The 23,238-nt window shown below is 38.4% G+C and overlaps 2 protein-coding genes across 2 annotated transcripts in view; both read left to right on the plus strand.

The window, feature by feature from the left end:
- The window catches only part of SCFD2 (sec1 family domain containing 2), a 442,153-nt gene that overhangs the window by 123,917 nt on the left and 294,998 nt on the right, over positions 1 to 23,238 (plus strand). The window lies entirely within an intron of this gene.
- LOC123936734 (translation initiation factor IF-3, mitochondrial-like) lies at positions 33 to 872 on the plus strand. Its single transcript, XM_045997261.1, has one exon. It carries the CDS (start codon positions 33 to 35, stop codon positions 870 to 872), a length of 840 nt encoding a protein of 279 aa, XP_045853217.1.

Consider the following 23,238-nt stretch of genomic DNA (forward strand, 5'->3'; position numbering starts at 1 on the left):
AAGCAAGAATCATCCTACAGGTTTAGTGCAGGATGGCCACCCTTCTTCTGAAGAGGCTAACATCCCAATCCATAAAGACTGGAAATAACCGCATCAGCAGATGTCTTGGTATATGCATCCTGCATGAGACCATCCCAGCGCAGCGGTCCCTTGGAGCTTCTGTCCCAAGACTGTCCTCCCGGATTCATGCAAAAGCTTTCAGTACTGTTGCGGACCCCCAGGACGAAAGAAAGAAGAAGAAAAAGAGCGAGCCGGCTTTTAACAGCATCGGCAGAAAAATTCACGAGCGAGTCATTCACGTGCGGGATGAGGCGGGCAATGATTTGGGAAACATGCACCGAGCGGACGTGATCAGGCTCATGAACGAGCGGGACCTGAGGCTCGTGAAACGAGACATCGGCACTGAGTCTCCCCAGTACCAGCTCCTGACGGGGGCACAGATTCACAAGGAGCAACTGAGGCTTCGGGAACTGGAAAAGGCCAACCCCAAAACTGGACCTACCCTGACAAAGGAACTCAGTTTTTCTTCCAATATTGGACAACATGACTTGGACACAAAGAGTAAACAGATTCAGCAGTGGATTGAGAAACAGTACAAAGTTCAAATTACCATAAAGAAAGGGAAGAACCTAGAGGAGCCAGAACAGAAGATGGAGGAGATCTGTCATCAAATACTCCAGACCATGCCTGGACTAGCTACCTTCTCATCCCGGCCACAACCTGTTCGGGGAGGAAAAGCTGTAATGTGTGTTCTTCGTCATTTGAGCAAAAAGGAAGAGAATGCCTGGAGAGAAGCTCAAGGAACCCAGAAAGGAGACACTTTGAACAAAGAAACCAGAAACAATCAAGAATCAGATGTTGTGCATCAATGATTTTAATAAAGAAAAATGTGCTTCTGAGCAGAAGTAAAAAAAAAAATAAGTTCAAGCTATTATTAACAAATGTTTATCATTCAATATATTAAAAATTTATTTTAGACAGATTTCCATTGTCCCATGGATCAAAAATTGACAATTAAGCTTTTTGGCAACCACTCATTTGTTCACTCAAAGCTTCAAGAAGAATGTTGGAGCGCATACATGTGCAGCGCTGTGTTAGTGACACAATCCAGATTCTGCGTTTCAACACTGAGGTTTTTCTTCTCTTCTTAACTCATTGAGTCATTGGTGCTTCTCTCACTGCTTGAGAACATATTAAAAATTTGTACCATTTTTCCTGTGTTAAAGAAACAAAGCAGGGAAGGACATAATCCACATATGATGGTAGTATAGGAACAGATTTTCAAAGTGTTAACTGATGTTGTGAAAAGCTGTTTTAGTAATAAGCCTAATGGGAAAACAATGTGGTCAGGAAACCCGGTAAAACTGAAATTTGACTCTTTCGAAGGAATGTCAGGTACCGAGAACAAAGGAACACAATGAGCAGAATTAGTCCCATGTGTTGTTAAACATAGTTTTTTGTTTTGTTTTGTTTTGTTTTGTTCCTTTGCTGCGTCTCGAAGCCTTTGATGGTGTGGCTAGTGTTCAGGGACTAGAAGTGTCGCCAGCTGCGGGAGAACTGTTGGGTTCTCCCTCTTCCTTAACTCCTAATCACCATCTTCCAGCAATAGTAATCCTGTTCTGCCTTCCTCTAATCTGTCTCCTGGCAATGCCCTTTTAATCTTAACTTAAATTTTCTTTTCTAGTGCAATAGTCTTGATTTGAAGTTAGCATGAGTAATGAGAAATAAGAAAAAAGTAAGCAACAATCCATGCAATCATATTCTAAAAATGACATTAAAAATCTGGGCAATGTCCGTCAGGTGGGAATGTGTATCATAAGTCACCATGGGAGACGGAGTCAGAGACGGAGAGGCATAAACATTCCACACTGTGGTGGTATTGTTGAGAACAGATAGCTACTAGGAGGGTCTTTTTAATTCCTAACATTTGGGTTGGATGGGGCTTTCATTTAATTTTGTAATTTTAATTTTGTAATTTAATTCATTTAATTTTGTAATTTTAATTACAAGGCATCGTCTTGACAAAACTAAGAATGCGTGGGATTAGTTTTGTCTCCACTGCCAAAGACCTGAATCAGGAGACCTGATTTTCAGCCTTTAAAATCCTTTGCTTCTCACCTTCTTCATCAGTCAAATGGGAATATTTTTTTCTCTCCCTTTCTTGAGAGTCTGTGACCGTCAGTACCTCACTCTCAAGTCTCCAAGGAGAGTTGCTTGATCTTTCTAAGGCCCCCCGTCCTTTTTTTTTTTTTTTTTCTTTTGTGTAACTGGGATGACTTTGTGGTGGTTCTGGGCGTTAGAAATAAAGTATGCATTGTACTGTGCACAGTGCCTTGCAGCTTATGGGTGCTAAAAAGATACATTTGACCATTGTAGTTACTACTGTTACTTTTGCTATCCTGCTGCTGTTACTAGTACTATGGCTACCTTCTTCTTTGCCAGTCCTTTATCAATACTAATACTTTCCTATGCTTAAACTAAGCACCAGTCTACGGCTGAGATTCATTTCTACCACTTCCGGCATTCAGAATTTGTATTGCTTTATTGAAAGGAAAGCAAAGTCAAGCTTTTTCAAATATCCCTGCATGTAATTTAAATTAGGCTTTCAAAATATTTTTATCTCAGTAAAGCATATTTATTTTCTTAGATTTGCCCTAGACTCTCAACAGCAGAAACAGTCAGAACTGGATGGAGTCTTTGGGACTCTTTTTTTTATGCAAAGGACTGAAGCTAACCTTTGAATCATCAAAGATATTAAATTATGGTTGGTAAGATGTTACTACTAACTGCTTGATTGTATCTAATGCTATAAAACTACACATGTGTGTACATTTATATAGTCTTTGAATAATTCAGTACCACGTTTAATATAAGAAATTCTTTGCATTTCTGATAAATGGTTATAATATATTAACACATAGACACACAGAAAGTACTCAGTTACTTATGTCCACAAATAATTATTGACAACTGTACTTAATAATGCTGTGTTGCATATTTGAAAGTTGCTAAGGGAATAAAGTTTAAATTTTTATCATAAGAACAAAAACTTTATGTATGGTGACAGATGTTAATTAAACTTATGGTGGTGATCATTTTACAATATATACAAATATCAAATCAGTATGTCGTACACCTGAAACTAATATAATGTATGTTAATTATGCTTCAGTAAAGAAACCAAATAATTAATACATATCCATTATATGACTAGTAGTCTTGTTGCATGTGGTAGGAATAGAAGACTGAATATTACAGAGTCCCTTCCTTCATAGAATTTACCTTCAAGTGAAGAAGACAGAGAGTCAACAAATATATGAGGCGTGTCTGGGTAGTAGCCTAGATGATAATGAGCTTAGAAACTGATCAGGTTGTCTATAAGGATCTGTTCCATTGATCAGTGCCTTTGCTGTAGTGGCTCCTAAATAATCTGAGTATCACTGCTGGTGATAAGTGTGATGACAAAAGCGAAATCTGGGTCATGGGGATAGTAAATGGAGAGAGGGGAGTGAGAGCTGCCATGTACAGTGTGGTCAAGGTTGGCCTCTTTTTAAAGATTTTATTTCTTGGGGCGCCTGGGTGGCTCAGTGGGTTAAGCCTCTGCCTTCAGCTCAGGTCATGATCTCAGGGTCTCTGGGATCGAGCCCCGTATCGGGCTCTCTGCTTGGCAGGGAGCCTGCTTCCTCCCCTCTCTGGCTGCTGCTCTGCCTACTTGTAATCTCTCTCTCTCTCTCTCTCTCTCTCTCAATCTGTAAAAAAAAAAAATAAATAAATAAAAGAAAAAAAAAGATTTTATTTCTTTATTTGAGAACGAGAGGAAGAGCATGAGTGAACATGTGAGGAGGGCAGCGGGGGAGGGAAAGACTCTTCAAGCAGACTCCACTTTGAGTGCAGAGCTCGACAGGGGGCTCAATCTCACAACTCTGAGATCCTGACCTGAACTGAATCCAAGAGTCGAGATTTAACCAACTAAGAGAGTTGGACATTTCTAAAGATGTGACATTTGAATGGAGACTTGAGTGAAGAGAAGGAGTGAACCTTGTATCATCTAGGAAGAGAGTGTTCTAGGCAGAGGCAGAGGGAAGGGCCAAAACCCTGAGGCAGGTTATGCCACTGCTGGGGTGTGAGGGTCGGGTAGTAGGGGGCAAGAGCTCAGAGAGCTGTGGTGGGGAGGGTGGTGGGCAGAGTTTGAGGCCTTATAAGCCCTGGCACTGACCATTATTATTATCATTTGGTATTTTGATCTTAGTATGTCTTATAATAATGTTAAACATTGAAAAAAACCTATGGTACTTCTATTTAAATGAATGGGAAAATTTTAAGTATGTTTTGAAGCAAAATTCCACGGGTATTCTTATATGCTGCATTATTGGTCACACCTCTTCATTTTTGAATTTTCTTTTTGCTTGAACGAGCATGCAGTTTTTGTGTATGAGCTCTTCTTAAGAGTTGTGACAAAAGAGATTTTTTTTTCTTTTGTGTACTTTTTTTTTCCATTTTATTTATTTTTTCAGCGTAACAGTATTCATTCTTTTTGCACAACACCCAGTGCTCCATGCAAAATGTGCCCTCCCCATTACCCACCACCTGTTCCCCCAACCTCCCACCCCTGACCCTTCAAAACCCTCAGGTTGCCCCAACCTCCCACCCCTGACCCTTCAAAACCCTCAGGTTGTTTTTCAGAGTCCATAGTCTCTTATGGTTCACCTCGCCTCCCCAATGTCCATAGCCCGCTCCCCCTCTCCCAATCCCACCTCCCCCCAGCAACCCCCAGTTTGTTTTGTGAGATTAAGAGTCATTTATGGTTTGTCTCCCTCCCAATCCCATCTTCTTTCATTCACTCTGGAAAACAGCATGGAGGTTCCTCAAAATGTTGAAAATAGAACTACCCTATGACCCAGCAATTGCACTACTGGGTATTTACCTTAAAGATACAAACATAGTGATCCGAAGGGGCACGTGTACCCGAATGTTTATAGCAGCAATGTCTACAATAGCCAGACTATGGAAAGAACCTAGATGTCCATCAACAGATGAATGGATAAAGAAGATGTGGTATATATACACAATGGAATACTATGCAGCCATCAAAAGAAATGAAATCTTGCCATTTGCGACAACGTGGATGGAACTAGAGCGTATCATGCTTAGTGAAATAAGTCAATCGGAGAAAGACAACTATCATATGATCTCCCTGATATGAGGACATGGAGAAGCAACATGGGGGGGTAGGGGGATAGGAGAAGACAAAAGAGATTTTTTATGGGCATGACAGAAAGTGGGTTGACTCAGGAGGAGGCCCTGCTCATTCTGTTTTTCATTTCAGCCTTCTCTTTATATCAAAAGTCATGTCCCTGAAGACAAATGAATGAAGTCAGAGACTTTTAAGTTTTTTAATTAAAATCCAATGAAGATTTTGGAGTTTTTGTTTTGGCACTGTGCATCTCCAAGAGGAGTTTTCCACCCATACATCTGTATCAATAAAATATAAAAGGATAGTGATCTTAAGTCCTTTACACATTTATGCTAGAGACTATTTTATCTAAAGTTTTCATATGCATTTGGACTGTCTTTATGCATTAAACTTTGTAAAAAAGTAGTGATTTTTACACAAAGACAACTAATTCTTGTGTAATCACCATTACTAGAAAGTATTTATATGTACCATATGTGTTTACACACACTTCATTTATCATTATTACAGAAGTGTTTCAGTATTTTAACAACTGGAATAGCCATACTGATACATACAAGTTGAATATTTTCTTTGGCCCACTGTCTACCTGCACCAAGTTATGGGTAGAATTTTTTTTATATTAACTATATTTGCTAACAAGATAGAAAAAGTAGAATATGCTGGTTAAAAAAATTAGTGATGTAGTCATTGCAAATGAGTTAAGGTTCACTTGTGAAGCAGAATTTGAATGGTCCAGTTGGTTTCCTTTTAAAAACTGGCATCATTTCAAGAAAACAAGTGTTCCCATGTAGCAGTTGTATAAAAATAACTTCTCTAAAACCCCATGTGTTATATGAACCATTCTCTATGTACCTTAATGAATATTTGTCTATAATTCACCTCCTCTCTCTCATCTCAACACTCTCTCTCCCTCCCTCCTCGTCTCCTTAATACTTTATTATGCTCTTCTCTGTTAACGTGCAAATAGCTTTATGCTTTCTTTTGATTTGGATACTCTCTTGAGCCTGTTGCAGACTGTGTTGTTGGTTTGGGAAGTGAGGTGGGCAAATAAGTTGCTGGCAAGGGAATTTCTTGCATTATGGCTACTTGGGTGCACTGACACACCAACCTAAACATTCTTCCCACATTTTGAATTTAAAAAAAAATTTTTAAGATTTTATTTATTTATTTGACAGAGAGAGAGATCACGAGTAGACAGAGAGGAGGCAGAGAGAGAGGGGGAAGCAGGCAATCCGCCGAGCAGAGAGCCTGATGTGGGGCTCGATCCCAGGACCCTGAGATCATGACCTGAGTCTAAGGCAGAGGCTTTAACCCACTGAGCCACCCAGGCACCCCGCTTTCCACGTTTTGTATTGCCTTGTCTCCTTCAAGTCTTAGTCTTTTTTAAGCTATGATATGTGGTTGACTTTACCAACTTTGGGGGGAGGAAAGGAGTATTTGGTTTTGCAGGAAGGAGCATGTCTTCCCAACAGTAAATTCTGTTGAGTTCTGGAAACTTCATCCTGGCAGGAGGAATGGAGATGCCATGCCTGATACTTTTAAATTCAGCCAGAGGAAATTTATCTTGGGAGTATACCACCCATCCAATATTATCATGGAACAGGAAGAGGAAAGGAAAATTGTGGGCGAAGTAACGATAGAAAGTAAAAAATACCCTCATTAAGCCTAAAATTCGAACCCCTTAGTTGGCAGCTTTGATTTTTTTAGCATGTAGTTTAAACCAGTGGATCTCAAACTTTTTGGTCATAGGACCCTTTCACATTCTTGAACATTATTATGGACCCCACAGAGCTTTTGTTTATGTAAGTTATGTCTGTTAATATTAGAAATTAAGCCTGCGAAATTATAAAAATACTTAATTTGTTAAAAATAACAAAATAAATTAATTGCATGTTAATATGAATAATACTTTTTTAATGAAAAAAGTTCAAAACAAACATTTAGTGAGAAGAGTGGCATTGTTTTACATTTTATGAATCTCTTTAAAATGTCTGGCTTAATAGGAGACAGCTGGACTCTCCTATCTGCTTCTGCATTCAATCTGTTGTCATATCACACATTACATAGCTTCTGGAAAACTTCACTGTATGCTCCTGAGAGAATGTGAGTAAAAAAAGGCAAATGATGTCTCAGTATTATTATGAAAATAATTTTGACCTATGAATCCCTTAAAAGTTCCCTAGGGGTCTCTTGACCACAGTTTGAGAACTGCTGGCCTAAATACATCTTTCCTGTCACACTCTTGTGTCAACCCCCATGTAGCCTTTTAGTATCAATACTTCAGCCTGTTCTTCTCTCCACCCCAACCCATCCATTTTCCTGGCTCCCCACAGATTAAAAACAGAACCTAAAGCATTAAGTAAGTCTGCCTACTACAGATGAGTATCATAGAAGTGTTCAACTCAAGGTATTAAGAAAATAATAAGAGGGTTAATTGAGAATGAGTGAACCCACTTTCTGAAATTAAAACTGTAGCTGAAGTCTTATCCATGGAACGGACCCTGACGATAATTGAGAAGGTTAATTGAAAAAGTGGCTCAAAAAGGAGTCATATACACATATCAACATTTCTTTTCACATATATAGTGTATCCATTTATCCAATTTTTTTTAAATTTATTTATTTATTTTCAGCATAACAGTACTCATTGTTTGTAGTGCCAGGTCTCTTCTTTTTTTTTTTTTTTTTTTCCATTTCATTTATTTTTTCAGCGTAACAGTATTCATTCTTTTTGCACAACACCCATTGCTCCATGCAAAACGTGCCCTCCCCATTACCCACCACCTGTTCCCCCAACCTCCCACCCCTGACCCTTCAAAACCCTCAGGTTGTTTTTCAGAGTCCATAGTCTCTTATGGTTCGCCTCCCCTCCCCAATGTCCATAGCCCGCTCCCCCTCTCCCAATCCCACCTCCCCCCAGCAACCCCCAGTTTGTTTTGTGAGATTAAGAGTCATTTATGGTTTGTCTCCCTCCCAATCCCATCTTGTTTCATTTATTCTTCTCCTATCCCCCTACCCCCCCCATGTTGCTTCTCCATGTCCTCATATCAGGGAGATCATATGATAGTTGTCTTTCTCCGATTGACTTATTTCACTAAGCATGATACGCTCTAGTTCCATCCACGTCGTCGCAAATGGCAAGATTTCATTTCTTTTGATGGCTGCATAGTATTCCATTGTGTATATATACCACATCTTCTTTATCCATTCATCTGAATGGATAAAGGTCTCTTCTTGAGTACATATTTGCTGATTAGAGTTCTCTTTTCATTTCTTCCTTTCTTTTCTTTTCTTTTTTTTTTTTTTGCATAAATCACATTCAAGATGCATCACCTTCTATTTCCAATTTTGTGTTTTTTAAAAAAATGCAGTCAGAACTTAAAGTCAACTTCAAAGGGATCCCACGGCTTTATGAGCACTGGTCTGTCACTTCTCTATAATGTAGTTTCTTAAGTACAGAGACTATTTTATCATCTTCTTCCTACTCTTAATACAGTGCCTGACAATAGTAGATACTGAATGGTTGTTAGTTGAGAACATAGTGAGGGCATGCATCCATGAATGAATGAAGTAGTAGAGAAATGTCTGTTCATGCTTTCTGACCTTTTTTTTTTTCTTCTGCCCATTTTCTTAGTTGGATTATTTGGGTTTTGGGTGTTGAGTTTTATAAGTTCTTTATATATTTTGGATACTAGCCTTTTCTGGAACATCTTCACCTCCTCATCACAACCACTTTGCTCATTTATGTGGATGTAAGTTCACCCTCACTAAGATCCTCTGGCAGTTTAAGTAGAATCTCTTGAATGGCGGCATTGTTGCATTCTTACAGTTAGATATTTCTTCTGTAATGATGTTTGCACTCTGTTTGAATTTCACCCCTACTATTCCCACTTTTTATCTGCTGCATTTTGGGGAGCTAATTTCTGTTTTTCATTTTTGTAAAATGTCCTGTGAGTTCATCACTGGGAGACAAGGAGGCAACATAACTACATATTTTGTTGTCTGCATGTGAACTGAATGACAAGTATGCAGTGACCAATCACTGACAGACATGAAGTGATTTGATTGGTCATTGGTCATGATGCACATCTGTTATTTATATAAAGTGATTTCTGGACTGAGGAGCTAACAGTGAAATTTGTACTCTGTACAGTTACAGTTAATATGCCAAGGAAATTGAAATTTGAGCTGTGTTTTGGGGAACTGGTGTTAACAATTAGTGTTAATGCCTAGATAAATATTGTTCACAGGTGAGCCTTATATTATGATTATGTTTACTTTTTGTGTTCTCGAGTTAAGAAATAACTATTTTTTTTATTAAGTTTGATTTGTACTTATTACTAATTTTTGCACATCTTTCAATACTTTTTGGGGGGTGGGCTTCTATAATTTTCCATCAGATTAATCATATCAGAGTCAGGGTTTTAAGCAGTGTATTTTTTTGTTTTTTTTTAAACCTTCATTTTCTTTCTTGCTATGCCCAGTTCTCACTCTGGGCATCATCATTCTTTGCTGTCCTCATTTTAATTTTATTTTTTTTTTTCCTGGAATGTAGTCACTTTTTCTTGGATCTCTTCTCTTTATCTCTCTTGCTTTACTTCCTTCATTTAGTAGAACACATCCTCCAGTATTTCGTCAGGTAAAAAAGGTGGTTCAGTGGCAATGGCATGTTGATGACAGCCTTCACCATGCTTGTCTCCTGAGTCATACTGCTCTAATCTGGGTGGCTTGTCATATATGGCTTAGTGCATGGTTGTGATCCTAAGTTCTTTCTATACCATCAGCAAATTCCCTTTTCTTTTTCTCTCTTTTGAATCTCTTAATTTTTTTCTATATTCCATGCCTTCCTCTCTTCCCCACCCCCACCCTGTTTTGTAGAGTACATAGTCTAGTAATTTGCGCTGAGAAAGAGGATATGAGGTATGTCTCTTCAGACCTTGGACAGCTGAAAATGCCTGTGTGTTACCCTTCTATTATAGTGTTATTTTGACTAGATGTAGAATCCCAGCTTAGAAATTATTTTCTTTTGGAATTTTGAAGGTATTGCTCTATTTTCTTGCTGCTGGTGTTGCTTTTGAGATATTTGAGTTTGTTTTGATTCCTAATTCATTATAACTCTTTTTTTCCTCTATAGAAATGTACATGGTCTTATCTTTATTATTAGTATTCTGAAATTTCACAGTTGTGTGTTATCTATTTTGTCTGGTACTCTGCTTTGCTATCCTTTAGCTCTGGGAAGTTTTCATGTTTTTGTTCCTGTTTTTTATGTTTTGGTTTCTCCATTTTTTCCATGTTTTTTTCCTGGTTATTCCTATCATTTGGATGTTGACCCTTCTTAACTAGTCTTCTCATTTTTAAGTATTTTTCCCTTGTTTTCTATTTCTTGTGTTTGTTTTCTTTTTTGCTTTTCTGGGAGATAGCCTCAACTTTATCTTCCAAGCTTTTTATTGCATTTTTACATTTTTGCTATCATATTTTTAATATTAGGAGTTTTTCTTGTGTTTATATGTATAAATATGTATATTCTGTATGTTATTATTTTAAAAAATAGCATTTTGTTCTTGCTTTATGGATACAATATATTCTCCCTGCATCGTTTTTCCAAGCTGCCTTTTTAAAAAAGTTTGTTTGTTTGTTTTTTTCCTCCATGTTCTATATTAGAAGCTTTCCTCAGATGTTGGGTAATTCCTGGTTAAAGAACTAAGAGTAGCATAAACAATGAATCTTGGAACACTGAAAACATAAAATTAAATTTAAAAAAAAGAGTAGATGTCTAAAATACTAATTGGATATGCTGAACCTAAGGTGGACTTGTAGATTTGAGGTTTACTATAGGTGATCAGATGAATTGTTTGCTGGTGAACCATCAGAATCAGTAGTGGGTCTTTGTCTTGAGCTAGAGGTAGTCCCCCAAAGAGCTCCCTTCCAATTTATTGCATAAAATGGAAAAGGTCTGGATGAGAGCCATGTAAGAGAAGGAGTGGTGCCTTAGCCTACTTGGAAGGCTTTAACAAAATGCCACATACTAGGAATCTTATAAACAACAAAAGTTTTTTCTCATAATTCTGAAGGCTGGGAAGTCCAAGATCAGGGTGCCAGCATTGTTATATTCTGGTGAAAGCTTTCTTCCTGGGTCATAGGCAGCATGTTTTATCTGTGTCTGCACACAGTAGAAAGGGCTAGGGATGTTTCTGGAGCCCTAATCCCATATGCCAAGGCTTACCCTCATGACTTAAACATCTCCCAAGGGTCTCACCTCCTAGTATCATCATCATTGGAGGTTAGAATCTCAATATAAGAGTTTTGGAGGAACACAAACATTCAGACCATAGCCAATGGGTAGTATCAGCATCCAGCTTTTGCTGTATATTCGCTTAATTCCCAGGTTTTTGCCACTCAGTCCCTAGACCATGACTCTCTGTTTTGCTCACTCACAGAATAAGCCCTTATCTGTAGCCAAGGTAAGGGAGAAGTAGTTGGTAAGTGATGTGGAGTGTTGGAGAGGACTTAGGTATCTAACTACTTCTCAAATAATTTCAACCCACTTATTACAAATGTACCCTAGTTTCCTCCCAAGTTCAGAGGAACATTTTGCTGCCATTTCCTAGGTCTTTTGTGGTTTCTGTGTTATAAATAGGGTTGTTTCTCTACTTTTCCTCCAGTTATAGGATTGGGCTTTCTTAGTTTCTCCTATGTCCCTTAACACTTAAGCATCAACTTTCAAGCTTCCAAAATTTGTTGCTATTATTTCCTCTCTAGTTTTCTTTGTATTTGTGTGTTTATTTATTTAAAAAGAAAAACTTTCTTTCCTGTTTTCTTTTCTGGGTAGTTTTAGTAGGGTTTTGGGAAAAGCATATTTACATGTATATGTTTAATCTGCCATCTTAATTCTAAATTCCTAAATCTTCAATTACTACTCCCGTTATAAGAAGAGTCAAATACAGACCAAACAATATTGACCATATTTTCTTTTTAAAAAATCTGTGTTCCTATTATTCATAAATGATATTATCAACTGTATTTTCTAGCAAATACTCAAAATTTACTAAATTTTTAAATTTTTTATTTTGAGAATGGATTTATATGTCTCTGATGAATATCAGGAAAATGTGCACAGAGATGAATGATTGAAGTGAATTCATTGAGTATGTGTTCACATGTGTGTGATGACATTAAGTTTATTAGAAGCTATAAATGTCATAGTATAGGTTAAATTTATGCCCTTATGACAAAATATACTTTTATCTTACATTTATCCCTCACTAGTAAACGTATAGTCAGAACTTGATCTGAACACATTTTGCTGAAACCAGAGACTCTTTTATGGAGGAAAATTTATTTCAGTTGTTAGCAGAACACTTATCCTATCTTTCCAAACTTTCTTATCCTAACTTTCCAAACAGGAGGACCCCCCCTCCACCATCTTCTTTCCACATATACCTTGCTAGAGAAAAAGCTTTCACTTTAAATAGAGACAAAACTCTGTAATTAGTCACAGAGGGAGAGAGAGAGAGAGAGAGTGCTTACATTTTCCTTTCAAATATTATTATTATTATGGGATTATGTGGTAATTCTTTTCATTTGTAATTCACTCCAAGAGTTCAAAGTTTTCAGGATTCATGTTCATAACACTTCTTATGTGGGGTGGTTCAAGCTGGTGTGTAGGGAGAGTCTGAACTCGCCTCCTCCCATGGACACACCAAGTCTACAGCTTCCTATGGGATAGTTCCCTCTGAAAAAGACCTGAAAACTAGCTGAACATATGTACCACAACAAAAGATAAAAAGACCACACTGAGATGAGTAACAGAGGCAGAGACATGGTCTTGCCAAAAGCCCCTGGTGTGACAGCCCACAATTAGGAGGAATCTTACAACGCAGACCTTCTTCCTGAGAAACAAGGGGTTTATGCCCCACCTCAGTGCAACCCTTGGGACTTGCACTGACTTGTGCTAGAGAGATGAGCTAAAAAGTGTCTGGCTTTGAAAACTAAAGGGGTTTACAACCAGGAGCCCCAAAGGGCTATAGGGAACATAGAAATTCTCTTCTTAAAGAACTTACACACACACTCACTCGCCCTGGGACCCAATGCAAAAGCAGCAGTTTGGAAAGCACTTAGGCTATGAAGGAGATTAATTTGCTGGAAAACCAGGGGCTACTTGGGTCTCTTTCAGGGAACAGAGGCACTGGTGGGTGCCAGTTTTGCATAGTACCTTGCTAGCACTGGTAGATGTATGCAGTCACAGCACTCTCCAGCTTTCCCACTAAACCTGGGGACATATCATCTCTATACTGTACTGCCCCCTTGCTGAAAGCATCTGGTGTGCCCCAGCCTTGCCCTCTCTTTCTGCCTTGCTAAGTCAGAGGGCACATCCATCCCTGAACTTTCCTGCCACGTTGCCAAAGCTGGCAGGTGTGTGCAGTACAAACAGAAGATACCCTTTTATCTCCTGGCTCTGGTGGCCAGAGGGGCTTATGTTTCTAGCCCCACAGGCCCGAAACATTTGGAAAAACAGTTCTTGGCAGGTCACTATCCAGATAGCAGACTGAAAAATACCCTTCGTCTTCCAGTAAAAAAGCCTATTTACTTGTCCTGGTGCTTCAGTCTGAGGGGCATGCTTCAGGTTTACTGCACATCTAGAGGTTATGGAGGTACTCTCAGGTAGTGTAGACTGGGCATGCCATCTTTGTGCTCTCCCTTGGCCTTGCTGCTGCTCACAGGAACTTCTCCAAAAAGAGCTTATAAACTTGTTTGAAGCCCTAATTTTTGCAACTGTTACTCAGGGGACATCTCCAGATTGCCAGGTCTGGAGGCCCAGAGGTTGGGACTCTAACCTACATGTGGTATAAATAGGGTTATTTCTTATAGTCCCAGAGGATTGTGTATATATTTATATTTTAAAGCTTTTGGCTGAAGATTTGACTTCCAATGAGTCTGAAACTAGGTGCTGACTGAGATCCCTTTCTTTGGAACACTGATAGGTCCTGGCACACCCTCAACATTTGGGACCTCTCAAGAATGAATCAGGTTATTTCGAGAATTACAAGGTTTAAAAGACAAATCCAGAGCTAGGGCAAGGTTGAATGATAAATTTCCTGTACACAGGTCCTCTCCTACAGGACTGGGAGAGGTACATATTATGCATAATACACAGAAACAAAGAGTGAGCCAAAATGAGGAAATAATATGTTCCAAATGAAAAAACAAGATAAAACCCCAGAAAAAAAAAACTTAATGGAATGGAGATAAGTGATTTATTTGATAAAGAGTTCAAATTAATGGTCATAAAGATGCTCACCAAACTCAGGGGAGAAATGGATGAACACAGTGAGAACTTCAACGAAGAGAAAGAACATGTTAAAAAGTACCAAACAGAAGTCACAGAGGAGAAGAATAAAATAACCGAAATGAAAAAATACATTAGAAGGGTTCAATAGCAGACTCAACGAAGGAGAAGAAAAGATCAGTGGTGTGGAAGACATGGCAGTAGAACTCACTAGAACAGATCAACAACAAGAAAAAGAATTTTAAAAAGTGAAGATAGATTAAGGAACCTACGCAACATCAAGCAGAATATCATTTACATTGTAAGGATCACAGAAGGAGAAGAGAGAGAAAGGGGCAGAAAAATTATTTGGAGAAATAATGTCTGATAACTTCCCTAACATGGGGAAGGAAACATATCCAAATCCAGGAAACTCAGAGATGTCTAAATAAGAGGAATCCAAAGAGACCCATACCAAGACACATTATAATTAAAATGTCAAATGGTAAAGAAAAAGAGAGAATTTTTTTTTTTTTTTTGAGAGAGAGAGAAAGAGAACAAGCAGGAGGCAAGGGAGAGAGAGAGAATCTTAGGTAGGTTCCACAGCCAGCATAGAACCTGACTTGGGGCTTTGATCTCATGACCCTGAGATCATGACTTGAGGCAAAATCAGGAGTTGGACACTTAACTGACTGAGCCACCCAGGCACCCCCTCAAAAAAGAATCTAAAAGCAGCAAGAGAAAAACAACTTGTTACATGTAAGGGAACCCCCATAAGAATATCAGTTGATTTTCAGCAGAAACCTTATAGGCCATAAGAGAGTGGCATGAAATATTTGAAGTGCTAAAAGGAAAAACCTTCCAATCAAGTATACTCTACCAAAAAAAATTATCATTCAGAATTAAGGAAGAGAGGAAGAGTTTTCCAGACAAAGGGAAGATAAAGGGGTTTATCACCATTAAACCAGTCTTACAAGAAAAGTTAAGGGGCCTCTTTAAGCTTAAAAGAAAAGCACTAACTAGCAATGAGAAAATATATGAAAGTAAAAGTCTCACTAGTAAAGGTAAATACGGAAAAAAGGTAGTGGATTATTTATAAGGCAAGGCTAGTATGAAAATTAAAAGACAGTGCAAAAAGAACTATAGCTACAATAATTAGTTAAGGAACACACAAAATATGAAAAAAGTGATATCAAAAACATAAAATCTGGGAGGGGTTATGGCAGGGGGAATAAAACTGTAGGGTTTTTGGATGCATTCAAGCTTAACTTGCTATCAATTTTATATATATATGTGTGTGTGTGTGTGTGCGTGTATGTGTGTGCATGTGTGTGTGTGTGTGTGTGTATATACTAGAAAAAGATGTACATTTACATTTCCATGTAAATGGAAGCTAGAAGAGAGCTGGAATAGCTATACTTATACCAGACAAACTAGACTTTAAAAGGAAAAGGCCATAATAAAGGACAAAGATGGACATTACATAATGATCAAAGTCAAGTTCAGGAAGAAAGATGCAAGATTTGTAATTGTGCACCCAATGTAGAAGCACCTAAATATGTAAACAAATATTAATAAACCTAAAGGGAGCAACTGACAGCAACACAACAATAATAGAATACTTTAATTCCCCACTTACATTAAATAATAGATTACCCAGACAGAAAATTAATAAAGAAATATCAGCCTTAATAGAAATATTAGGCCAGATGGACCTAATAGATATAGAGAGTATTCCATTCAAAAAGAACTTAATACACATTCTTCTCAAGTACACATGAACATTCTTGAGGACAGATCATGTGTTAGGCCATAAAACAAGTCTCAATAAAATTAAGAAGATTGAAATTATGTCAAGGATCCTTGCAACCAAAATAGTATGACATTAGAAATCAATTATAAGAAAAGAACTGGATAATCACAAATATGTGAACATTAAATGACATGCTACTTAAAAACCAACGGGTCAATGAAGAATCAAAAAGAAATTAAAAGTACCTTGAGGCAAATGAAAATGGAAATACAGCATACAATGGGAAATACTAAAAGTCTATGGAATATAGCAAAAACAGTTCTGAGAAGAAGTGTTCAGGCCTACCTCAATGAACAAGAAAAACCTCAAATAAAACAATCTAACCTTACATCTAAAGGAACTAGAAAAAGAACAGACAAAGCCCCAAATTAGTTGAGGGAAGGAAATAATAAAGATCAGTGTGGAAATAGATTACGTAGAGACCAACAGGACAGTAAAAAAAGATCAATGAAATTAAGAGCTGGTTCTCTGAAAAGATAAACAACTTTTACTAGACTCAATAAGAAAAAAAAAGAGAAGGTGCAGGTAAATAAAATTGGAAACAAAAGTTGGTTACAACTCATACCGCAGAAATACAAAGGATCTTAAGAGACCATGATGAACAACCATACACCAAAAATTGGACAGTCTAGAAATAATGGATATATTCCTAGAAACATACAGTCTTCCAAGACTAAATCATAAATAGAAATCTGAATAGACCATTTACAAGTAAGGAGATTGAATCACTTATATGTGGAGTCTAAAAAACAAAAGAAATGAACAAACAATAAAAGAGAACAGATTGGTATTTCAGACAAAAGGGGGCTGGGGAGGAGACTGGAAAATGGATGAAGTTAAGTCAAGAGATACAAACTTCCACTTATAAATAAGTCATGGGAATGTAATGTGCAGCATGGTGACTATTGTCAATAATATTGTATTGCATATTTGAAAGTTGCTAAGAGTAAATCTTTAAAGTTCTTTTTTTTGTTGTTGTTTATTTTTTAAGATTTTAAAAATGTATCTATTTGACAGACAGAGATCACAAGCAGGCAGAGAGGCAGGCAGAGAGAGAGGAGGAAGCAGGCTCCCTGCTGACCAGAGAGGCTGATGCAGGACTCGATCCCAGGACCCTGGGATCATGACCTGAGCCAAAGGCAGAGGCCTTAACCCACTGAGCCACCCAGGTGCCCCAAATCTTTAAAGTTCTTATAAGAAAAATATTTTATAACATATATGTATGTATATGTATATGTGTATATATATTTATGTATGTATATGTATATATAAATACTTTCTGCATCCTACAACAAGTATTTTGTTGAGGGTGAGTATGGAGTTGGAGAAGTGGAAAGAAGAACAGGAGAAATTGCTGGTAGGAATTAGATGAATCTTTATTACAATGAATCTAGAGGTGACAGAGTTTTATATCCTGGTTTAAAGGTTTTACATGCAGAATAGTCACCCACTCATACAAAGAAATATTACACAACTATAAATTGTATTTCTGATTTTGACCAACAATCTTATGTTTGAATAGGCTGAATTGTGTCCCCCTAAAATTTATATGTTAGAACCCCCAGTGTGATGGTATTTGGAGAGGGGCATTTGGGAGATAATTAACTTTAACCCACTGAGCCACCCAGGCACCCCAAAAATTCAATTTTAAAACTATGCCTTTATGTAATATAAGCTAAGAGATCCTAAAAAGCAAAACACTGTTGAGAAATCATAAGAGGCCATAAAGAACTCACGCAATGTTTAAACACTATAAATGTTTTAAAAAGTGCTATAAATTTTAAATTTCAGTACTTCAGGTTATGTTGTAGTTTATTCCTTACTCTTTCTCTACCTCTCCATTTCTGTTTAAATTGTTTTGGAGTTGGGGGTTTTTTGGTTTTATGTTGCCAGAAAGTGTGTCTGTCTGTGCGTGTGAGAGAGAGAATGTGTATGTATGAGAGGGAGTATGGGAGGGAGGGAGAGAGAGAGAGAGAGAGAGAGAGAGAGAGAGTGTGTGTGTGTGTGTGTGTGTGTGATTCTACAAGACTACTAGGTAAGCTTCCCGGAGAATGTGGTCTGTCTCTGCCTTTTCATCAAAGTCTTCTCAACTGTTCTGATAGTTTCCTTTCAAGACTTTAGATGAGATTGTGGGGGTGGGATCTCAGGATGGAATTGGTGCCCTTATAATAAGAGGAAACAGAGGGCATGCTTACTTTCTGTCTGCCACATGAAGACACAATGAGAAGGCAGCCACATTGCAAGCCAGGAACAGAGTCCTCTCCAAAACTCAACTATGCTGTCACTCTGATCTTGAATGTCCAGCCTTCATAACTGTGAGAAAATAATTTCTTTTGTTTAAGCGATCTAGTCTATGGTATTTTATTATGGAAGCCCAGGCTGGTAATACATTGGAAAATTCTGTAATTAGTCATATGGGAGATATCTGGCTTCAACTCATCCCTACTCCAGAGATATAGCTGGGGATGCTTTCTAACGCCAACCAATTCTATATTTTTTTCCTTATTTATTTTTATGTTCAGTTAGCCAGCATGTTGTACATCATAAGTTTTTGGTGTAGTGTTCAATGATTCATTAGTTGCGTATAATACCCTGTGCTCATCACAACACATGCCCTCCTTAATACCACACACAAATTAGCTGTTCAGTAATTCGGTTCATTTCTGACATTACCTGGGGTTACCAGCAAATCCCCCAACTTACAGGGGCTCAGTCCTACAGACCACCCTCACTTCAGATGCCAGTTCCAAGTTTCAGGCCAACCATACTTCTGACCAACTAGCTATAAATCAGAGTTCCCATGTCCCCTTTTCAGGTTCAGTAATTTGCTAGAAATGCTTACAGAACTTAGTGTCAGTGAGAAAAACATAGTGTCTTTCTTGGCACCAATGCAATATAGAATTAGAGACTGGCACCCAAAGTGAAAGCAAAAAGCTTTATTAAGGACAGTAGACTCTCAAGGTTGGAACCTGGGCAGATCCAGAGGTTGCAACTGCCAGATGCTACAGGGGTCCTTTCCTTTTATGTGAGCAGGGTCTTGTGTCATGGACAGGGTGGTTTCTGAAGGTGGCTGCTTCCAATCATTTGGGGGACTGCTCCCACAGCTTGGGAGAGGGAATTTTTTTTTTTGCCTTTTTAATTTTTTATAAACATATAATGTATTATTAGCCCCAGGGGTACAGTTCTGTGAATCGCCAGGTTTACACACTTCATAGCACTCACCATAGCATATAGCCTCCCCAATGTCCATAACCCCACCACCCTCTCCCTAGTTTGTTGTGTGAGATTAAGAGTCTCTTATGGTTTGTCTCCCTCCCGACCCCATCTTGTTTCATTTATTCTCTTCCTACCCCCAAGCCCCCGACATTGCATCTCCATTTCCTCATATCAGGGAGATCATGTGATAGTTGTCTTTCTCCGATTGACTTATTTCGCTAAGCATAATACCCTCTAATCCATCCACGTCGTCGCAAATGGCAAGATTTCATTTCTTTTGATGGCTGCATAGTATTCCATTGGAAGAGGGAATTTTTGACCATACAATGTTGGTAACAGAACCATCACGACAGCCTTCCTCTATTAGCGTGGGTGGGAGGAACTATAACTGCAATGCAAATGCATTATAATGAGTCTAGGGGTATCCTGAGTCAGAGGTAGAAGAGGAGAGAACCCATGCCCTGCAGCTGTAGCTCTTGGTCTGTTAGCCCCATGGTCTTAGAAGCCACAAAGTCAGGATGTTATGCCCTTGGGTTTCTAATAGTGTAACCTCCTTATCAGACTCCTTGGCTCCAGCTCAGGGATAGCTAACTGCCCTCTCTGTCATTCCCTATTCAAGGACTTGGGACTCTCTAATCGTTCAGGTCAAGGGATGAAGTTCCAGTTCCACAGGGTGTTCCTTCCACTGCTCATATCTAGCTTCTATCTAATGTTGGGAAAACCCTTTTTTACATTTACCAATTTATTATGAAGGATACAACTCAGGAACAGCCAAGTGGAAGAGCTGAGGAGGGAAAGCATGGGGGTTTGGGAGGACACAGAGCTGCTATGTCCTCTCCAGTGCACCACCCTTCCAGCAAGTGTATGTGTTCACCAACCCAGACACCCATCAAATCATCAAACCTTACTGTTGAAGAATTTTTGGTAGAACTCGTTCTCTGGCCCTCTCCCCTTTCTTTCAGCCTGGGAGTGTGGCAGAAAGTTTCAACCCTCTTATCCCTTGGTCTTTCTGATGACCAGCCCCATCCTGGACCTATCTAAGGGCCCTACGCTAAGTCACCTCATTAATATAAACTCAGGCGTGACCCTGCAAATGGGCTTGTTCTGAATAGCAAAAGACACTTTTGTCACTCAGAAAATTCCTACAGTTGTAGGAGCTCGCTGCCAGGAATCTGGGAGAGAGACCAAATACAATTCTTTATTATACTTCACATTTCAAAGGTCATATGTTTGGGGCCAGCTCCTCAGTCATTCATCAGGTATGCAAAGAAGGAAGGGAGACAAAAAAACAAGTCAGCCACTGTGGTATGTCAGGGTGACAGAGAAATGGCTTAAATAATAAGGAAAATATGCTATTAGGGCAAAAATGCTGTGCCCTCCTCTGCCACAAATGCCAGCAGTTGGAGGTAAAATAATGCTCACCTTTAGAGGAACTGAGTGGGAACATCAGCTCTGCTACAGAAGAACTTTGGCCCCGCATGCTGCTTTAAAACAACTTCAGCAGTGATATTTTTTGGCTGGTGAGAAACTAATTAGAAGATGGGACCATTTTACATACTCTTGAAATGACCAAGAGTTTCAGCAGATGTTTCGGGGAAATGCATACCTGGTGCTCTTCCATTAGCCAATTACTTTGTTGTGACTGTCACAGGCTCTTTTGTACAACAATTATGAAGAATTATGTCCCAACTGGCAACTCAAATGTACATTGTTTAGCTCAATTGGAGGGAAATTTGGTGGTAATTATAGGCTCAGTTTTTGTGTTAAGTCTTGAAAGGAAACTATCAGAACAGTTGAGAAGACTTTGATGAAAAGGCAGAGACAGACCACATTCTCCGGGAAGCTTACCTAGTAGTCTTGTAGAATCATACACACACACACACACACACACACACACACACACACACTCTCTCTCTCTCTCTCTCTCTCTCTCTCTCTCCCTCCCACACTCCCTCTCATACATACACATTCTCTCTCTCACACGCACAGACAGACACACTTTCTGGCAACATAAAACCAAAAAACCCCCAACTCCAAAACAATTTAAACAGAAATGGAGAGGTAGAGAAAGAGTAAGGAATAAACTACAACATTAACCTGAAGTACTGAAATTTAAAATTTATAGCACTTTTTTAAAACATTTATAGTGTTTAAACATTGCGTGAGTTCTTTATGGCCTCTTATGATTTCTCAACAGTGTTTTGCTTTTTAGGATCTCTTAGCTTATATTACATAAAGGCATAGTTTTAAAATTGAATTTTTGGGGCGCCTGGGTGGCTCAGTGGGTTAAAGCCTCTGCCTTCGGCTCAGGTCATGATCCCAGGGTCCTGGGATCAAGCCCCACATCGGGTTCTCTGCTCCGCGGGGAGCCTGCTTCCTCCTCTCTCTCTGCCTGCCTCTCTGCCTAATTGTGATTTCTCTGTCAAATAAATAAAATATTTAAAATAAAATAAAATAAAATTGAATTTTTCAGTAGAATTACTAGTTTGGAAAAAAATTCTTTTTTTTTTTTAAGATTTTATTTATTTATTTGACAGAGAGAGAGAGATCAGAAGCAGGCAGAGAGTCAGTCAGAAATTGAGGGGGAAGCAGGCTCTCTGCTGAGCAGAGAGCCCAATACGGGCTCCATCCCAGGACCCTGAGATCATGACCTGAGCCGAAGGCAGTGGCTTAATCCACTGAGCCACCCAGGCGCCCTGGAAAAAAATTCTTATTGTAATCCATACCAACCTCACTCTCTTAAAACAAGCAAACAAACAAACCCGAGTTGCAATTGAAAAACAAAAGTGTAAGCACTTATTAAGAATGCGTGAGGCTTAATTCTTTTAAAGTCAAATAATTAGTTTTTGTTTAGTGATGTTAAGGCTTTCCAGTATTAAAGTTTTAATCAAATTTACAGAATTTAGAGAATGTCATATGGATTATCATTATGCATGGTAAAAAAAAAAAAAATCCCATTATGTATCTATAGGCTTTTTTCTTGGAAGCTGGCGAAGAATTTGCTTTTTCCCTCGCAAACTCCCAAAGCATTGTAAGTTATTGAAAGCCAAGCATTCAGTACAAACAGTTTCAGTTTCCGTATTTCCTATCAGTCCAGCCAAGAGCCATCCTAGGCAAATGGAAAGAAAAAGTTTATTTCTGGAAAATGTGAATACATTCTTATGCTTGTAAATATTTTCTTATCCCATATTTCTTGTATTAACATCAATTAGGATGGGTCACATTGACTTGTGTTTATAAACCAGCTCTGTCATTTTAGACCAAGATGAAATATTCATTCATTTTTTTTTACCATCTCCCAATGTGATGTTATATTTAAAATAAGGAACATCTGGATATTTGAAATTGGAGAAGTCTTCATGCTTTTGAAATATGACATTCAATAAATAGTTCTCCTTTCACTGTTAAGTAGCAATCAGCACGTCTCAGACATTTGGGTAGGTTTTTTATAAAAAGCATTTGCTTTTTGTATCATTTAAAGCATTTTAGTATTATATTTAAAGCATTTTAGTATTATAGTTAGGTGATGCAAAAGCAAGTTGGATTTCAGGGGGGAAAATCTAGAAGTTTGTAATACATCAGGAAATTATGCCAACATGGTTAAACCTTAATGAAGAATAATGGTCTTTTTTCTTTGGTTAGGCCTCCAGTGGGTCAAGTGTGAGCGTGGTGTGACAATACTGCCCCCTACTGTAAGATTTTGCCTGGCCCTGCCAAAGAAACATCAAGGGAAAAATAGGAGAATCC

Source organism: Meles meles, chromosome 2 (assembly GCF_922984935.1).
Source record: "Meles meles chromosome 2, mMelMel3.1 paternal haplotype, whole genome shotgun sequence".
NCBI lineage: Eukaryota > Metazoa > Chordata > Mammalia > Carnivora > Mustelidae > Meles > Meles meles.

Coding starts and splice junctions, on each gene's coding strand:
- LOC123936734 (XM_045997261.1), top strand. CDS start 33: ATGGCCACCCTTCTTCTGAAGAGGCTAACATCCCAATCCATAAAGACT.